At 35.7% G+C, this 21,676-nt stretch overlaps 1 protein-coding gene across 1 annotated transcript; it reads right to left on the minus strand.

The window, feature by feature from the left end:
* Window positions 1-370: 370 nt before the first annotated feature.
* Window positions 371-5,824, minus strand: LOC132546879 (mitochondrial glycine transporter B-like). The gene is made up of 10 exons (XM_060210604.1): window positions 5,520-5,824; window positions 4,846-4,958; window positions 4,587-4,665; window positions 4,396-4,466; window positions 4,054-4,159; window positions 3,863-3,935; window positions 3,569-3,667; window positions 2,246-2,412; window positions 1,931-2,023; window positions 371-1,814 (listed from the first exon to the last, which is right to left on the minus strand). Exons 1-10 carry the CDS (start codon window positions 5,526-5,528, stop codon window positions 1,785-1,787), a joined length of 840 nt encoding a protein of 279 aa, XP_060066587.1. The 5' UTR covers window positions 5,529-5,824; the 3' UTR covers window positions 371-1,784.
* Between the last annotated feature and the right edge of the window lie 15,852 nt (window positions 5,825-21,676).

The following is a 21,676-nucleotide window of genomic DNA, read 5'->3' on the forward strand; positions in this document are numbered from 1 at the left end:
CTGCATATGAAATCTGAGAAAGATCCATCCAGTACTTTCCTAGAAATAGCGGTAACAAGAATTGTTTGCGGACGGAGGACCACAGACGCAGGGCGATTTGAATACCCCACCATCTGATGATGGTGGGCTAAAAATGTAGGAATAAATACGAGATATGTTTGTTCAACACAGTGCTCTCCCTTACATTGAAGAACAAAAATAACATGTTGAAGCCGTTTTGAATTGAAATTTCATCAGTTGTACAATAATGAAGTTACCTGTAAGGGAGGGGAAAAATAGGTAATTGTATCCTAGTACACAGAAATTCATTTCTTAACTATCTTTAACACACTCGGTCACAGCTAGTTCCAAGAATAAATGAACAATGATAATCTTTTATACATCAATCAATTTATTAAATAGATGGGAATGATATAGATTACTCCAGATAATGAGTAAAATATATTTTGGAACTCAGTTCCAATACTAATACACAAAGTCACAGACTTCATATGATTGCATCAACATTAAAGGTAGTGATTTAAATTGATATTAATGCTTCATTGACATGATTGCAAGTAAACAATTTACTGTAACAAGTTCATAAAAATTAATGAAATATTAAGATGCAATAAATTGAACGAGAGAAACATCAATCAAGTTGGTCATATTAAAATAAATATATGTCTATATTTCGCAACCCATGTCCAACACAGCAAAATATAACCCACGACATCTTTAATCTTGCACACACTGGTAGCTAAAATTCAAAAACAAAACGAAATGAACACTCAACCAAACATCAAATTCCAGCCATATTCACAATTTGTTTCTTTTTTTCTCTCATCTCTTTATCAATGATGCATCTTGTCCAATCATTCTTCTGAAAACAAACAACGCAATTCACAATTTCTCAAACACTTATAAAAGTTATTTTGTAAAATTTCTCAGTTTCCAGAAACTCTCACTGTTAAAAGCAACCATCATTCATTTATTATTTTCAGCACAAGACATAAGTATAAAAATGAACGCAATCTTGCGATATCCACAAGATAATTCCATGATTGCTGCCATATTAAAAGTTAATATAATGAATTAGAAATAACAGATCATAAAATGATATGCCATGATTATGGATGACCCAACTCAAAATAACTTTTAACAAGAGAATTTGAAATCTTGTCTCTAACAATAATGGACATCACAGTGCTATACCTTTCACCAGGTACTAACTAAATGGAATTCTGATTTTCATGTCTTATGAATGGTAAAATTTGTTAAATGCTCTTCATGCCAACAACATTTGTTTCCATTGCTCATCCACTGCAAACACATTTCACTGAACACATGTATGTACACAATTTATAGTAGATATCTTGCTTCATAGTGATGATGCTGTTTCATATGCACGTAAGTTGTTTGAGGTGATGACATTTTGCATTAAATATCATATACATAAGATCTTGATTAACAAGCGGTGAGCACTAGTCAAATGTACAGCCTTTGATTACAATTTTGAAAAATGCCCACAACAAATCTGTTTTCATAAAGTATGTCAGTACATTTTACAATTCCAGTATCAAACAGTCGTATTGTCCATAGTTCACATAACAACCATTTAAAACAAAAAAAAACACAGTTCTGAAGATTTCTTTGGTCACAAGTAATGTAGTCATACACTCGGGTAAGGCTTAAAGTTCATCAGCTGTCTTTACACTCTTGTAAAAAGATATGAACACAAATGGTACATTAGTTCGACATGTTGAGATCCTTGGTAGGAATACATTCTGGTTACATAAGACTTCTTATCCTTTAAGTCCAAACCTGCGTGAAACCTGAAGTAAAGATATCAAAATGTTATTGACATCTTCATACAATCACAGAGTTAAGTAATATTTTATGTCATTTACAAAACAAAGATTTTATACTGATTGGCAAAATGATAACTTACCCCATCATAAACTGTCCAGGCAAGTGCTGCCATAAGACTTCTCCGAAGTGTTCTAGGAACAACACCTCTCAAAAACCCATGAGCACCATATTTCTGCAACATCAAAATTATTCTTTAACTTATAGAAGATGTTTGATTATGCTTCAAATGTTCTTCCACATGTTCACAGAACAGCAACTTTGCTGTAAAGTTTTGTAACATTACATCACGAAATATTCTTTTTGGGGAATTGAATTTTATTCTTCATTTTCTTTAATTGAAGGTGTTTTACAGACTGACTTTAGATGGATCCATATGTGAAGAAATGTATCTCACCTCAAACACATACGAAACAGTTTCAAACACTTTGGCATGTTTCTTGGCGTCTGTTTGCATGAGTGTCTTGACGACATCAGCAGGCTGTGTAATAAGTGAAGCCAACATTCCTGCTTTCAGGCCACATATGAAATGAAGTGCAGGTCTTCTTGATTCATCTGTAATGTCTGCAAATAAAAATAAGGTCATAGCATAACCTACTTATATTTATTTAAGAAAATTCAAAATCAACCTTGTTTTGGTACCGTAGAATGTCATGCACTGTAACTAAGAATAGAGAAAAAAATTGCTCCATATGGTTTTATCCTGAGTGGTGAAAATTCATTTTTTATTCTAGGTGAAGTTCCATCTAAAAACTGTAAAAAGCAATTGTTTTCATTAAAAGTCAACAGATCATGTTAAACATGCACATGTTTGTTAGAAATGGTCAACTTAGAAATTAGATTGTTAATTAGTGACTCTAAAACCTTGTTTACCTCTTGGTTTCTCAACTCTTGGGACTATATTTGTTGTAGCTAGTATGCCAACAACATTTAATCAAAAATATAATTAATTGAATCTAAAAATCTGAAATAACCTTTCACAATTTACCTTTATGACCTTCACATGTGTTGTGTGGTTGTTTAAAACAACAGTTTGTTTACCTCTTGTTCACGGTGAGCTATGATGGACAGGACATATCTATAATAATGATACACAAAAAAATCTACATTAGGTCTGGTTCTGAAGTTTCAGATTCCCAATTCATTAGTTATTAGGTCAACCAAAGAATAACAAATGTTTTCAAGTTTCCTGCCATTGTCTGCTGAAAGTTCTCTATGGAAATATGAGGTTTAAAATATCAAATGATGCAAAAACTGGAGATGCCAAGACACTTTTCCTTTTATCTTTTTCCTATCAATTGCTGACAAGAAACTTTAAAAACATTTTTACATTTGATTGACCTAACATTTCATAGTGAAAGTCCTCTTTAATGAAATCTTCAATCACTGTTTTGTAGGTAGTTCTGAAAGTTCTTAAGACCAGCAATTCACCACAGTTATCAAAATTGGTGGCTGTGATCATGAAGAAGATATCATCTGTTTTCATTTAACAAGAATCATCTGAGGTAAACAATTCACAAAACCTCAAACAGTAAAAATTAAAAAGTATTTGTGAAATCATATTGGAAGAATTCTCAAAACGATTGAAGTTTCATAAAAGTTTGACATGATACATGGGTCTCCTGAAATGAAAAATTATCATTCAAGTTGCCCAATGAACTAAGTAACTATACTCTTAACTACATGTATAACTACTGAGGTGTAAGGTCACAAAACTTACTGTCATTGACAATCTGTTTGAAGTAGGTGTAGAACATCAGGTATAATCCTGAGAAGGGTACATCTCTCATTAACGTTGGAGAAAGACCAGAGATCAAGGCTGTCAACACAAAAAAAGTTTTATAAGCAACAGGTAATAAAGAAAATTACATAAGATTTAAACATTTTTCGATATTCAAGTATGAAAAAGAGAAAAATCAACATTTTCACTTTCACCAGAGACAAAAAAATTCAAAATAATATCCAGTTCTGACAAAATGAAGAGTAGGTAACTACATCAAACTACTTAACTCACCTCGACAGCCTTCTGTTCTGTAGGTCAATACCAAGGCATTGGCCAAACCATTGTGGTAGCTGAAAAGTCCACTCTGAAATCCAAGGTCTGTATTGAAATTAATTTGCTAATAAAAATCATGAATTAATGCCACACCATTTTAATACTAGTGTTGTTTTACAAAGCCTGTATAATTAGATTATAGTATATACCTCATATCTGGTTTTCAGCACAGTGAAGGGGATTACCATAATGCCAGACATCGCCCTGGCACACATTCCTGTTACTGCCGACTCTGCTAATGAGGGTTTATCTGATCTGCAATTCAACAAAATTTACATCATCAGTTATTTCATAATTATAACAATATCTTAACACATATGTGTCATGCACATAAGATTGGGATTGCAAAAGTTCCCGTCATTCCCTACTGACTCCTTTTCAAGTGTAACTTCATGACACAAAGACCACATTCAACCAGCTGAAGATAATGTTTTTGGTAAAATATTGTTATTACAGAAATAAAAACATGAGTGAAACTCTGGTTAACTCACCCATAATTACTTCTCAGATAGTGAACTGAAGTGAAGTAAAATCCAATACCAGGAACAGCCCTTGAAAATGACTGTAAACAAGCAAGAATACATGTTAACAATTGGGATACAAACATGTTGAATACTATGTAAATTGATCATAAAAATTATGATAATTTCACACAATGAATTATTTCAACACAAAAACTTACTGGCATCAATCCTTTCCAAAGCCCAAGAAGTTTATCTTGACGAACAACTCCAAGTGCCACAGTTACCATTCCTGGAGTGCTGTAATAAAGGATACTAAAATATTAATCCATTTTTTTTCCAGGAGTTAACATAACATCACAACTCTTTTGAATCATTTCTTGTTTAATTCCAATACATGTGATAACATTATCTTGCAGTCTACAATGAAAAATTTGGACCATCTTCCAAAAGATGTTCTGAATCAAGTATATTACTCACTTGAATGTGACTGAAGTTTGTATACGAGTTTTCACCAGGTCCAGTGGTTGGAGCAGCAATGTAGAACATGATCCACTAAAGGTGCCTGCCAGGAAGGATTTCAGAATGGGCGACTGAATAAGAAAACAGAAAACATTTTAACTAATTATTGCATTATACAACTACAGGTTTTAGCCAAATCCAATCTAATGTCTAACTTCTGCTTAAAAAGGTTAATTGATTCATGTCAAGTCCAATTGTGCCAAAAGTAGTGGCTAATGATAATGTCGTCAGTGGGATGGAGATTGTGCAACCTATCAAACCCTTACCATAAGAAAGCTTTCTCTTTCAAGTTCTAATAGAGAACATACAGAAAAAAGGAGCGTATATATTATAATCTTACGGTAACTTACAAAAATAATGGGTCATGTTTATTTACATAATATTCCACTTCCATTACTGTACAGTACAGTAATGCAGGTAGATATATTATGTAAATAAATATGTCCCATTATTTTTGAAAATTGCCTGGTCCATGGTAAAGGAAAAAGTAAATATTTATATCTTTTATCATAAGGCAACCGTACACCCTCTATTATTACTTGTATACTGTATTACATACTCCCACCCTATAAGGTCATCGACAATCACATAGTGCAAATAGGAATATCTAAAAAAAATGTGATTTCACTTACAACTTCCATTTTGTGTTTAAAAGGTTGTTCTCCTTGGTAGTGGATTTTCTCTTTAGGATTTCAGTAAATCCTGGGGTAACACGTATCACCCCTGTGCTTTTGTCAAAACATGATGCAAGACGAAATGTTGACCAAGTACTAAACTTCCGGTCCACAAAGTAGAAAGTCCTGAAGTTTTCAGTTCGCGAAAAAATAAAGATAAATTCAAGAAACTATGCAGATCGAGAGCAGAACTTGATGTGGTTGTACAGACGTTTCTGTTCAACAATTTATACCAGTTCCAAGCACTATGTATGTCCCCGATGTCCTAGAGGTGTTTGTTTGCGTTTCAGCTAAATGTGCTGTCGCACTATTGTATTCATCCGCGTGCAATGTTTGGCATGTAGCCAACTGTTTACGTGCTGTTTATAATCTATTTTCATATTTATGACTTAATTTGAATATCTAATCATCTTTTCTTTGAATATGACTCAACAATGTTTTTCAAAAAGCGGTGTCTCTTTAATGTTACGTAAATGATATAAGAACTACTTTCTGTAGAGGACTAACCATTCAAGTTGTACAGTGAAACAATGCCAAACCAGATCCGACCGGTGTTGATCAACCTAAACCCGAACCGACCAGGTCGACCGATATTTCTAATGTACCATTGTCTAAATGATTGAAATTTTTTATGTCGAATTGGAATGTTTATAGTGCATGTAAAACGTTGACAATCTGTATCTACATGCAATGGCATTTAATTTTCATAAGCCAATTAATAGGGTTTATGCATTAGGTAGATTCTATGCATATAGGGACGTTTCTAAATAATAAGTTTTCAACGAAATATTGTGGTCAAGTTGACAAAAACTCGCCTTTTTTTTGTCACAGCGTTGCGTCTCTATTTACAATTTCGTTCTCTTGTCTGTGATAACATACAGTTATTGGTCAGATGTTAGATGAATTTACTTCCACATATTTACAAATTTAATTGACCATTGTTTCAAGCTGAAGGACTCCAAAATATTTTTCTTTATTCTCTATCTGTATTAAAAAAGAGTATAATTATATTTTGAACTCGAGCAAAAAACCCCGTTAATGACTGTTGTGACATTTCTTAGATATATTCTAGGGTGACATTTTATGAATAGATATTATATGACATTTTATGAATGGATATTATATGACACTTTATCAAGATATTCTAGGGTGACATTTTATGAATATATATTCTAGAATGACATTTTATAAATATGTTGTTGAGTAACATTTTATAAATGTATTCTAGAAAGAAATTGTATTGATATATTCTAGAGAGAATACCATTCTAATTTATCGTTAGGAACTTTGTTTATAATTTCACGTTTTTAGACCTTTCCGTGTCGTAGCAGAGATGTCAGAAAGAACACGATTATAGGTTGGCTCTATGTCGAGTAGGCCTAATTGAATAAGCAAAGGAAAATCGGGGACTTATCGTAGTCAACTGGCTGAATGATGTCCCTATGACCAACAAGTACGTTTTCGAAGTCGACTCCGCTGCCAAAAATTCAATGATCGAAAGTTTTAACATAAATGGCAACCAAAATACTGATTGAAATGTTTGGCTTATAAAATATGTCGTGTCACTATTGTAGCTCAAGGGTGTAAGCGCGCACATGGTTGTATTGTTAAGACCATTGTTACATCGATATTGCAAGGGTGAGTCGTAATGCTTACGGCTATAATTAAACAAAACTCAACAAAAAGCTGATGAAATTTACACACGCTCTCTGACACTAATTACTCTTCCCCACTAATTACTCTACTTGTCAGATCTGTGATTTCCTGCTTTGATGAGAATTGAAAACAAGACAATTTCGGAATAATTTTACACAGTGTTCCTAATTTCAAGTGCATTATGAAATACGACAAAAAAAAAAGTGTGGGAATGCTGAATATGAAATTATCATTTGGGATGTAGGTAATGTACTATTTATACAGTGCGAACGCGTCTCCAAGGTGAATTTTGTGATTTCAGTTCATTTCTGGTAAATTATTCTGGATCTTTTCACGTTTCGCCACTTTTTTAAACATAATATATGTAAGCTCGAGTATTAATTAAAGTCCGATGTGTTTTCAGGGGCTTAGTCGTAGCATTTCTACACAGCACAGTATTCGTGCCCGTTAAAAATCCAACATATTAATAAATAGATCGATACATGTATAATTAACACAACTCTAGCGTTAATGACGTAAAATGATCTTCATGTATTTAGAAACGATCTCAACCACTGTCGTCTCTTAAATTTACACCCACATTCGCATCGGTTGATCAACATCAGCAACAGCTGTTGCAATGCACAATCCTTGAAACACCAAGCGGAAAATCAAGGGGATGAGATAGATAGTTCAAGTTCAAGGTGAGTTTCAATCGTGTTTACGATGTTGACAAGATGTCACAGTAAGACGCCCCCTACATGACGTTGACAAATGAAAGCCAGCAAAACTTCTTATAATTATAAAGACATCAGAGCTTATTGTATATACAGTTATGTATATGTCAAGTAACAATTCATCTAATATACTATTTATAGAGTGAAATACCATGAAGATCCAGAAATGAAAGCTCTATTGCCTAATCTACGTGCTTTTCAAGTTTATTTTGATATATATGTGTACATTTGTGTTTCTGAAAATTGATAAGAACAATACTTATCGTACATGTATATCCTGATAAGAGAATTAACTAAGGTAATTATTCATTTACAGACTTTACTCGTACATTTATATATCTAGTTTGTTTAAACGAAGATTCTAGCGCAGACTAAACCAGATTCCACGTTCACGGAATATAGTGTGAACAATTTGATAGCTACGGAAATGTAAATGCCAAAGAGGCTAGAGGTCTGGACACTTGTGTTTTATAGTATAATACCGCATGTGATAAAAGATACTTCAGTTCTTTCCGACCAATTTAGTATAAACAAACAAGATATTTACCACTTCATCTCAAAATCCTGGCCCTGAAAGATTTGAATTTGAAGTGAAGCGCAAGCCGCACGAGAGGCCTGGGGATAAGGAAGGGGAAAAGTCGTTTCCTCTTGACATGATTACAAAGAGGCCCAAGAGGTCTGCATCGCTCACAAGGTTACTTAAGCTATTCAGTCATTTAACAAAGAGTTTCAAATATGACAGATGATTCATAAAACAATTTCTCTTTTGGGTTCCGGCCTTGTGGTCCAATACAAGTCAGATTTAATATATTCATTAAAATTGCGCCAGATCAAACTTGCACAATGTCCTTGTACGTAAGAAGGATTTTAAAGAACTTACATTTTCCCAATTTGGCCCCATCCGCCCAAAGGGGATCGAGACGCACCAGTTAACACTGATTCCCCTAAGATTCAATCATTCCTTCAGGAGGAGCAGAATTTTAAAAACTTTACTTTATTTCCCGTATTGGGCCCCATCCCTCCGAGACCTAACGTTTACACAGGAATGATTCCCTTTCACAGAAAAATACTTCAGACAAAATTTTGGCAATATCCATTCCTACAGGAGGAGTAGTATTTGAAAGGATTTGCTCTTTTCCCCTTTTGGGTCACGCCCCAGGCTTGAGCCCAAGAACCAAAACTTATACAAATTTGGGATTCCTCTCCACCCAAGGATGCCCCAGATCAAATCTGGTTAAATTCCAACCTTTCCTGTCAGATAAGTAGGACTTTCAAGAACATGAAAAAATACCCCCTTTTGGACCCGCCATCATGACATGTCCAGGAGTGCAGAGAGCGAAAGTGATCGCAACCACCGGAGTATCGACGATGTCCACGCAGTCCTAGTAAGGAAAGGTCAGTGATTACAGAAATGTGAAAGAGACATATATGAATTTCAAGTTTTTCGAATAGCTACCATTCCAACCAATATCATGAGCAGGACGTGTATTGGCCTTCAGAGAAGCACTACACTAAGATAAAGTTGGAGGGAGCTTTGGACATCGTAAAGAAATACATGAAATACAAGATGATGTTGTTCTCCCATTTGTCAATGCAGCCAAGAAGACCAATGATAGTTAAACACTGTCAAAATCCTTAGTCAGATATGTGATCGACTGGTTGCAGATTCCCGACCAAAACAGCGCTTTAAAATTAGAAACGACACAGTGAAAACATGTTTCAAATGTTGTGGTGTTTGACATATCAGACCTATCTGTGACTATAGCAGGACTGTCGGTGCCTTACTCTGTACGTGACGTACGCAAATAAAATGGGCACAATTTGAAGTTATGCAAGTTGTCAGCACCAGTTCAACCCGTGTCACAACAAATTTGTCAGCCATGCAATGAGAATGGACATTTAGCCTTGAACTGTCCACAGTTGAACAACCTAGGCCTGGGACAGCCGCGCACCTCTCAGACCTCCATGTAGAGGGAATTGACCGAGAGACATGAACAGTCAGCATGGCAAGCGGTGTGACAGCGACTAATCGGGTATGTCAGTCCTTCGGACCAGGTGAGATAAAATACCGTCAAATTTGGATAAAAAGTAGAGAAACGAATAAAGGAAGGACATTGAAGGTGATATCTGAGGTACAGCTTTGTCACTGATCGTGTGAAGGACCCGTTAGTTAATGGGTCAATGTCCGACCACAAGTACATGCTTTGTCTGTCAATACACTCATACTAGGGTTTATTGACAGCCGAGGCTGGCATATGTGGTCCGATGACATTTAAATTGATCACAAAGACACGGTTACAACGAGAAAACATCTTAAATGGACTGAGTCTATCTTACAGTATGTTCTTGGCTGCTTAAAGCTGTTGGTGAGGAAATGGAACAAGGCATAAATTTCTGGCAACTACCATATAGTGGCAAAATACCACATAGCAAATGAATTAATACAAAGCAACAACTCGACCACAATCTACCTCTAGAGTACACGTAGTTAATGTAACACCAAATCAAAATTAGAAAACCAGGCCTAAGTTGCTCCACGTTTGGTAAGGGTTAACCGGAGGTTTGAATCAAATTCTCTAGGATGTCCGCAAAAACAGACGATATACATCTAACTGCTAAATTTTGACCGATCGAAGTTTTGGCTTGAAAATCCCATCGCACCCCTACCCTTTTTAAGTAACGACACTTCGAATTATTCGCTAATCCCTGCCTAACTCCAACCAAACTTTGAACAGAGACGTATTGTCACAACCATGTACGACAGGAAAATGTTCCAAAATAACACACGAAACAGACACTAACTTGTCAATCAGAAACCGCTGTATATATTTTGGGTTAATCCCACAAATATGTTATATCTAACAAATAACATGAGATAGAAGTTGCTAACACTATGTGACAAATGGAGGAAGCTTACATTTTATAGTAACCATACCAACATAAGTAACAATAATATCACAAGTAGAGGCGGCATGTCCTAACAATATAACGTATACTACTCCCAATTTGATAGGGATCACTTTTTTTATTAAATTTATAACGGTATCTATTTTAAGAATATATTCTACAGTTCAATTTATACATATTTCGGCATTATAAGATGAAGATTTAACAACACCAAGCGAAGAATAACAGTATTGATTTGCTTCAATGCTCATTGTACACAGATACCCCGAAAATCGCAAATTACGACAAAAGGGACGAAAAATTAAGTCCTACGAAACAGTGGCGTTCAGCGAAAAATACAGTGTTAGTATCGAGTTTAACGTCATCGAGCATCAATTACGCTGTGGCAGCGGCGGCGCATGCTTCTGATCAAGTCTCGTATCCGGTTTTGGGGAATACTTGTCCATTCAGCGACGAGAGCTGCTTGAAGTTCCTGAAGCGTTCTAGGTTGGCTGTTTCTCGCCGAAACAGCGTTCTGAAGCATGTCCCACACGTGTTCTGGCCAGTCCATCCTCTCAATTGTTTCCCTTTCCAGATACTGTTAAGTCACACGAGCTCTGTGTGGTCGCGCATTATCGTCCATAAGAATGAATTCCGGACCTATAGCACCAGCATAAGGTCTGACGTACACGTCCAGGACTTCGTCACAGTACCTCTGTGCAGTCAAACTGCCATTAAGGAACACATGAAGGTCGGTCTTGTCTTGCATGCTAATGCCACCCCAAACCATAACAGATTAACCACCGTATCGGTCATGTTGGGAAACGTTAGCGGCATGGAACCTCTCATTTGGTAGTCGCCACACCCTGGCACGTCGGTCAATGAAATCTAAGCAAAATCTAGACTCGTCTGTAAAAAGTACGGGGGACCAGTCATGGTCACATGATCACGAACCCAAGCAAGTCTAGCTTGAACATGTCGTAACGTCAAAGGAATTCTCACAGCAGGTCTACGCGACCTTAAACCAGCATCATGAAGTCTATTTCTCACAGTTTGTGTGGATGAACCTTTGACGTCGAGCTGCAATAACAAGATAGCGGTCTTGACGCTGCGAGGTAAGTCGTTCCCGACCCCCACCATGTCTTCTGGAGACAGTTCCATAATTTTGGTAACGATTCCACATATGGGACACAACACTCTGGGACACGCCAAGGTCATTGGCCACCTCCCTTTGTGACCTACCAGACTTGATCATACCAATGCCCCTGTCCATATCTGAAGTGCTTAGACGTCTTCTAGCCTGCTGTCGGGGCATTTTGACACCATTATAATTCAAAATGTAAAGCAAAAATCGAGATATTCTGCCTCAAACGTATTGATGACAATCTGCACGTAAGGGGCTCGTGCGTGTACACGTGAATTGTAGGCGTTAAGGGTGACTGACCACATAAACACCCGATACACATAGACCTCGGTACAGATATAAACCAACAAATATAAGGAATACGTATTATTTTATTTTAAAAGAAAATTTTGCTAATTATTAGGTGTGATCCCTATCAAATTGTGAGTAGTATCTTATTATATAACTATAAACCAACAGGTATATTCTCTCTATAGTTTATATATGTGTATAGGGATGATACAACGACGAGCTACGTAACATACTTAGTTAAACTTCTGGACCTATCAGCCGTACAACACAACGAACTATTTTCTGCGCGGAGCAGTATCAAACCGACGTAACTGTTACTGAAATATATACAACGATACTTGTAAATAAGGTCTGCTTTCTTTGATGCCAGATCTAATGTATACTTTAGAGTAGCATTTCCAAATTAAACAAAAAACAACAAGTAGTCTTCCGTGAAGATGGCAACATTACGTTTGTTAATATTTTTAAGTTGAAAACAACGCACAATAATTCGTAAATTATTTTGCTTACAACTCGACGATTTCACGAAGGCATTGCATCATATGGCTATACCTGCTCCTTGGCACTTGTTACAACTCCACGAAGTCATGTATATACTGCATAGCGCCTTGTTTACAACTCCACGAAGTCATGTATATACTGCATAGCGCCTTGTTTACAACGTCACGAAGTCATAATTATACTGCACAGCGCCTTGTTTACAACTCCACGAAGTCATGAATATACTGCATAGCGCCTTTTTTACAACTCTGATTCTGTTACCTGAGCTGAGTGTAGTTTGTGTGGTGTTAGTTTCGACGGAATGCAAGTAGAATCGATAAAATCACTGAAATATAGATATGAAAAATACAGATGCAGAAAACACCCCCGCCCCACTCCCATCAAAAAACTCAACGGATTTACACGTTTCACAAAAGTCACCTCTGGGACAATTGGGGGGGTTGGGGGGGTTGGGGGGGGGTTGCCCCGCTTGCCCCCCTTGCCTACGCCAGTGCCTATTGGCCATTATCAGTTCATTCACCAGTCGGATAGAACGGATGTTGAACACGCTGACATGAGTACATAAACCTTCACTACACGGTCAATGTATAGTAAACAAAAGGAGGGGAGACAATAGAATCTTTGTTGCTGATGGCTGAGAGGTACAACATAACATATATAGAAAAAAGGATGTGATACTACCACGTGCAGATATATTAAAAAGATATATACTTAATATATGAAAACAGTCAGAAGATGTCAAGGTAGAACAGTTAGCAGGTATCATAATAAAGCACGGAGATTATAGTTTTGTCACAACGTTATCTGTGATATATATGTGTATACAATATTTAGTATTACGTTCTGTTGAATATCAGCAAGTTCCTTACTGGTGGAAAATAAACAAACAATAAAAACAAACAAACAAACAAAAAGCGGGAGTTGAGTGGGAGTTAATTACATTTATTTACAGCTTCACAAAGACAAGAATATACTTCAAAAATTCTGTTTACAACCCAACGAAGACAAAATTATACTTGTTCATAATTATACGAAGACGACAAGCAAATTCATTTGCATATGACCTTATTATTTCTTATTACATTTAATCTCTTCTCGGTGTGAATCAACCATGCATAATTCTTACAAAATTTCAAATCTTATATAAATCTGATGCAAGCAGCTGGAGACATTCCATATCCTGGTGTAGTATTTTGTCGACCTTGACAGTGTTCATATACAATGTGTATATACATATATACAGGTATGCCTGACGTACTATCACGCACAACACCACGTGGACTTCTTGTTGATTTGTTTGCTACATTCAGCTTCTATTTTTAAGTCCGTGATTACATGGCGAGTGTCTATCGTGCATTACACTAATAACGATAAATAACAATAAAATATTCTATTCAAGTGTCCCAAATTAACCAACGATTAAACATTTTTACATAAGACATTAGGGTGAATGAATATCCGGCCGAGTATTGACCTAAGATACATTATTATTATATGCAAGAACCAACATATCATACCATAAGATTCACCATAACATTATCAATATAAAACCAGCAATAAAGAGGTTTTTAAACGAACTGTCTCCTAATTATATACATAAATAGAAACTTTCATGTTACGGTCCTAAGAAGGGCCTCAGTGTCAACATTCTTAATGTAAAATAACCTTTTTATGAGACCATATTTGATAAGGATACGTAGAGTTATTATCAGTTAGAAGTACACAATTCCTCTGAGTGCTTATCACAGTTTTAAATGTAAAGATTAGGGACTGATATTTTAGTGTCAGTCATATTCATAATCATTCTTCTATTGTCATTATTCTGTACACTAAAATCTACAAATTATTCATATATGAAAATAACTGATTTCTTACATCTGAATGACGTTCACACTCCAATAAAATATTTCTCTTCTTTAACTGCGTTTTAGCGCTGCACCGAACAAAGGATGTGCTCTATTTGTAACCTGGGTTATACTTATTCTAAATACACAAAACCAGACTTTGATTGAAATTGAAATATGCCATTTATTAAAAATAACAAATGACGACAGAAAATATGACAATTACAATTTCCTGTTCATTATCAGTACAGTAATCAACTGTACTTAATGTTATCCAATCAGAGATATCCTAAAAAATAGACCCAGGGCTACAAAGATGGGGATCAAATGCGTTTTCTGCTCAGTATTTACATACCGTTGCTCTAGTACTGCAAGTAGCAGACAATCACAACAGACCAAGGATTATGTTCCAGGAGTAAACAAACAGATATGACGTTTTGTATAAAGTGCTGATTTATATGACCTATAAGTACCACTCTCTTCCATCAAGACTGTTTGAAAGTTCCCTCAAATGATAAAACGAATTTTGTGCAGTATTATCATAGGATAGATCATTATTAAATTTAGATATATCATGTCAATCATAGACCGATTATGGATTCACAAGTCTGTTATTTTCAGTATACATCACTTTTAACCAAATTGACATTCTATACTTTCAGATGTCAAGTTGACAGTTAATTTGGACAGGAGTCGATACCTTGCTTAACAATGAATATGCGCAATGATGAGACGTGTTAGTATTATACGGCCGTCGGGTTGTTGATAATGTACCTGTCTAAGAATAGAACAAGGTCAAAGCTCACAACCTAGTTATGTCATCAGATATAGAAATCTTATTCACCGAATTACATATTCTGCGATCCAAAGTATGACATCAGACCGATTTCTTTGGCTAAGGGTTTTAGAATAAAGCTTCACGTGTAGGTACACGAGGCCCGTGACCATTGTACTTGAAACGTTGTTTAGCACAAAACAAGAAGTGTCAGTGTTTAAAGAAAACTATTTGCCGAATCGATAATAGTACAGAAAAATGCATCTCCCTTGTATAATTCGTTATGAATTTCCTGGATCTTTTCCTTGGTTTCAGCATTTATATATCCAGTTTTAGTTGTTAATCGGCACCAGGCGCGTAGCCAGGCTATCCCTCCTCCTCAACACTTACGTATCAACCTGTGATATGTCACTTTTTTCCTCCTGGAACCAATCAAAATACTTCGCTCATGCTGTCAACTTTGCCATACCTTTGGAGCATCGAGGAGGCGAGCGGGTACGCATCATTGTTTACAGTCGCTATTTCCGGAAATTTATAAGGTTTTGTCACTTACACCAGGGACGTCCCTGCTTACACGCTTCACTACGCAATACTCATGATAAAAACACAACAATGAAAAGTACGGTCGAGGGGAGTTTCGCGCGATTTATAAAAGCTTGAACAGAGAGCGATGACATCGGTCAGATGAAGTCTGCTGTGACAGAACCAGAAGGATTGCTGTGCAATTGTCCGTTCCACAGAGCTAACGATCCTAGCAACCAACCGAATGGACAGGGTCATGTCTCATTAGAGAAGGGAATAATTCTAGACATAGCCTCGCGTCTGCATAAAGACTGATTTTATCGGTGAAAGCGGACGTAAAATCTGCAATCAACCAACCAACTACGAGAGAACTAACTTTGATTTCTGCTGTGAAGACTGCAACATCTGAGAGATTCAGAGAAAGGTAGACGGCTTTCTCAACACAAAGTGGTTGGCAGAGGCTGATAGAATGGGATTATAGGGTGGTCGGTGGCCACAAGATGATTAGCGTCTAATTATAAGTATTTGACGAACAGGTCAGCGACTACGAGGTGGTTAGAAGCTACAAAGTTGTCAGTGACTAAGTAGTCGGCAGGTCAGCGACCAGTAATACCAACTCTAGTGTTGTTGAAGGTTTGTTAGTTTAGTGGTCTATGGCATAAATGTTGCATCGGTAGATTACGGTAGGTAACCGACAGTTATTCTTACAAGGATTCTATCAATCAGAGAGTGACAAACCACACAATTAAATGGGAATTAAATTCATGTTAAGGCAACCATGATAAAATATGATGCTACATGTAAACGAAAATTAAATGCAAATTATGGCCTACCTTGTTTGATTATGAAATTAATAAGAGTGACAAGGCATCTGTTAAAAATCACATATACTTAAGTATTTTCCGAACATGTCTAAGAAACCTTATTGATAATCGATTGTAAATTCTAAACCTTCTACTGGTGTATTGAATGTGGTTACCGGATGTAACGCTATGCACTGACGGGCTAGTACGTCGGGACTCGTACAGACAGTAATTCAGTTCCTAACTGGGAAACGGGACACCTCACATGTTTTAAAAGTTTCCTACGTATTGACGACCTAAAACGTATACTCTCACGACCTTGTCGGATAAATTCATATAACAACAAAGACCTCTACTCGTGTATACGTAGGTGTCTAGATGTCTACGTTTGATTTACACTATATTAGTGTATATCATGTCAATTTTCACTCCTTTGCTATATTAGCATATATGCATATTACACTTATAGTGTTTAAATTCTCCTTTAGCAACACGTGTGTGATAAGCAGGTGCTCACCATTATATAACAATCTTTTGAATTTTTTGTTTTAATATTTCATATCATTGCCTGTGATAGACCTAATAATGTGCTGCTATGTTATTGCATGTTTTACTCTGTGCTTGTATTTCTTATTCTATAAAATGTCTGTGATAATTTGTATATGTTATATCCATGTTTTCTTTGCTTTTGTTTCTTTTGCTTTTAATCATTTTTGTCGTGAAAATAGCGCTAATGTTTTCCTTTTTGACATATGCGACTTCAAATAAAGTTTTTGTATCTTGTGTGTAACTGAGAAAGCGCAAAATATTGTTTTGAGATATGTAACTTATATCATGTAGCTATGATAAAATGGAACGAATCCATAAACGTGACACTTGAAACACATTTGATTTTACAGCTTCCTGGCCAAACGTTTGGCATTTAGACTAAGGAGTAGTTCACGGAAAGGCCTTGTTACATTTGTACAGTCGGTAGTGTTTTATTGGATTAAATTAGATTTTAAACATTTCTTCTGAGATGTTTAACAACAAGTTTTAATACAAAAACAAAAATTAAATATTTAAATATATGTCAAGTGTATAGATTGACTCTACACCTTACTGTTACATGTAGTTGGTTTTGAAGTCTTTATTGACTGAAAATGTTGACCGAATTAAAGCGGTATGACGCATAAGGACCGATGAATATATCCATGTTTTGTTTTAGTTAACCGTATTCCCATGATCAATTGTAATAATATGCTACATTTACTCGTTGATTGCGGAGATAAATATGAATCTACCTGTATATATAAAACAGTACCTATTAATACTTTGGATATCAATGCACTAAACATACTTTAAACACATATTGTAAGACTACCGACAACGTTGTGAAACGCCTTTAAATTATTCGTGTTCTTTTGTACATATTGGTTCAGGATTAACACAATTGCAGTATGCTGTTAGATAATAGTGTTAATCCATCTTATTTCTTAAAACATTGCTAAAATGATCCAAGAAACACAACGTTTATTAAGAAAACCCAACGTATCAATAAACTGATTTACTTCTACCGTGCATGAACGACTAATGTTGCATATTTTTAAATGACAAATAATGAAAATAATAATAATTTCGCGGTCAGAATGCGCGAAATTGCATCAGAGAGGAGCAATATTTCAACACAAGCTCCTTCAATCAGGTCAAGCATGCTCGGAAAGTAAAAGTTAAATATTTAATAATTCAATAATGCATCCACATTCATACTTATCTGACAACATTCCTAGGCATGCTGTTGACACATAAAGGGACAAAATTTTCATTTCATAAATGACAAAATGCATTGCATCACCTAACAACTGTTAAAAGTTGTGCACTCTGTTAATTGTATTTAAAAGTTTGAATAATCATTTTATCAAAAGCGTCAAAAATTATATACAAACTAATCATATTAAAGAGCCAGACCCACTCCTCGACCGATATTATTTTATATAAAAAAAGTCATGATTTTCTATTTTTCTCGGGTAGCAAAAGTTCTTAATAGCCCTGTAATTCCGCAATTTTAAAGTAAATCGCTACCAATCTAATGTAAAATTTTAAAAAAAATCAATTCGAAATGACCCAGTGCTAATTCATAATTATGCGGGAAGTCCTGCCCTCTGACTGTAAATAAATCTGCCGACTTGCAACATGGCAGAAAGCGTGCAAGGGAAGCGGGATAGAAAACGTGTTTTGACGGACTCTGAGGCGAAAAGAAGGAAGATGGCGCGAGACCATGATATATCAAAGGCAAAGATTTATATTGGCGAGCATACGGAAATATGGAATGCTGTAAGACCGAACTGAATTTAAAAACAAATCACGAAGTTGCGGGCATTTTGCTCGACAGGCCCCACGTCTTGCAATTCTGCCTCTGCCTCTCGCTCTGCGCCCTCGACCGACTGGTTCATACTCTGTATCGCTCTCTCGTACAATATCACTGTAAAACCATATTAATAAATACTCTTATCATCGAATATTCGCTTTAGATAGATCCATTTCCATACAGGATATATAGAGTATTGATTGCATTTATCGGTAAAATCTCTTTACAAGCGATGTCACATGGACGTACTACTCACTTCCTCCTCCATTTTTGTTTTGGTTCTGTCCGCGTCTGAACGTATAACATGACTTTTCCTCATCAATATTCATATCCTGGTGTTGATTAATGAGACTAATTCCGGCACCGATATCTCCGATACCCTTTAAATTTCAAGTTCGAAACTTTATACAAGTCTTTATTTATATATTATCTATTAGTATACAAAAACATTTCCAGTCAATAAAATATGAAAAAAAATATCTATAACGGAGTGGTTCTGGCACTTTAAAGTATTACAGTCATTCAAATTATAACTCAATTATAAGAGTATGGGCTTATGTACTATTGCTATCCCGAGGAGTAAACAGGAAGTTACAATAATATTTCTGCGGACTGCATCTGCCAACACATATCTTTGTGTTTAAAACATTATATATCAATAAATGCAGATTACGGAAATCAAACCAACACTGAAACCGTTAGAAATGCATGACCGCTGGTTGGTATAATGAAAAATGGTTTCAACTCAAAATCGAACTTGGGAAAAAGATGGTTATTGATATGATGTAAACATTTGTAGGCAAGTATCTCTTTCATAAACAATGGAATATTGCCAAAGTACCAAATTAGATAGATTTTTGGCGCACTTGAACCTTAAGTAAGTGCTTCAGTTCTTGGAAAAAACGTCGAAATAATCGTACTTTTTCAATTTTGAAACTATATGATTATTTTGATATATATTTACCACTATATTGTCAAAGAGTATATCATTTAGGGATGCACGCTGTGGTTTTAATACTTTTTTTCAGATGAATAACTGAACCCTGTCATACTCCTATAGTTACAACAATCCGTAGCACAGGCCCTATGGCCATTTTGAATCTTTAAAATCCTATTTCATGGGTGTTCAGTCAAGATGCCATAAATACCACCCGCTTTTAGCTAATTTGGTGCTTGAGCAAAATTCCAATAATCCTGAAAGAGATCCTTTCACGAATATTAATGCATTTTAAAGAGATTTGCTTGGAAACCTTTTTGTGGACGATATCTGTCGTCTGAATGGTTACATAAACAATACATTAGCCGTGGACTGCTTTTTATATCTCGTCAACGACTAAAATTAACATGTTTTCTGATGAGAGTGAATAAATACCCATGTATCAGTGTAAGGAATCAGTCAAAGAATTGTGGGTTTGACATTGGAAAAACATAACCACCAATTGTTTTTAAAGATTCTATCTTATCTTGGTTTAAGTAAAGCTGTGAAGTTCTAAACTGTTCATTGCTAAAAAATTGTTTAAGTGTAGGATCCAAGTGAAAGTACCCAAGGAAAGTCTAGTTTTACAACAACTACTTTCTAAGACAACGAATAAAGTCGTGAGTAGACCCATTGAAATAATTGAAAACTACCAATTCGATTGGAATATCAGAGGATACCATCAGATCTACACTTCAGAATTTGCTGGGTAGAGCAACGCCAAGATTTTGAGTAAAACTCATGAAAACCTTAAATAGTTGCCTATTACAAAGTGTTCTTATGGGAGATAAGAAAGAAATCGGTGTTACTGATGTACAGCTTTGAATTTGGACTGAATATACATTACACAGTTTGTTTACAACTACACAAACACACATTACATTACACTTCATGACGCTTGTTGAAAACTCCACAAACACTTCATTACACTTCATGACGCCTGTTTACAACACCACAATCACTACATTACACTTCAGGACGCCTGTTCACAACTCCACAATCACTACATTACATTACTTCATGACGCTTGTTTAAAACTCTACAAACATATGTATAAATATAAATAGATAAAACATTGTATAAATCTGATGCAAGCAGCTGAGCACGTTCCATATCAACTAGATGAACTTATCCTGGCGTAGGTATTTGGTCGACCTTGACAGTGTTTGCCTGGTATACCATTACGTGTAACACCAACATGCATACGGATTGCTCTTCAACTTGTTATATGGTGAATTTCTATTAAGGTTTCAAGGGTCCAATTGACATTTAATTAGATCAGAAGAGGAGACTTTGCCAGACTTGGCATTACTAAAGGACATTGTGGTATGCGTAGTTTAAACATATTTTATTGTCAAGCAAAAAGACAATAGAATTGGACAAAATGTATATTTTAGTGCAACATTATTAACATTTCCAAAAACATCAAGATTGCTGTGTCTTGTCAATTCAGGGATACTCGTTAAATGACAACCTAGGTTAATTTCTTGGATCTACTCGAACCTCTTTTGTCCATAATTAGTACTTTCGAAGAACTGAAGAAGGTATTTTCAGATGGAGATTCGCAGATACAGGCAGGTTTAACAAAATTGTGAACTCTAAATAAATCATAATTAAATGAACTACCTTTGTATCAATAATATTTACTTTGCGT

Source organism: Ylistrum balloti, unplaced genomic scaffold (assembly GCF_031769215.1).
Source record: "Ylistrum balloti isolate Yb309-2 unplaced genomic scaffold, AGI_CSIRO_Ybal_v1 Utg369920, whole genome shotgun sequence".
Taxonomy (NCBI): domain Eukaryota; kingdom Metazoa; phylum Mollusca; class Bivalvia; order Pectinida; family Pectinidae; genus Ylistrum; species Ylistrum balloti.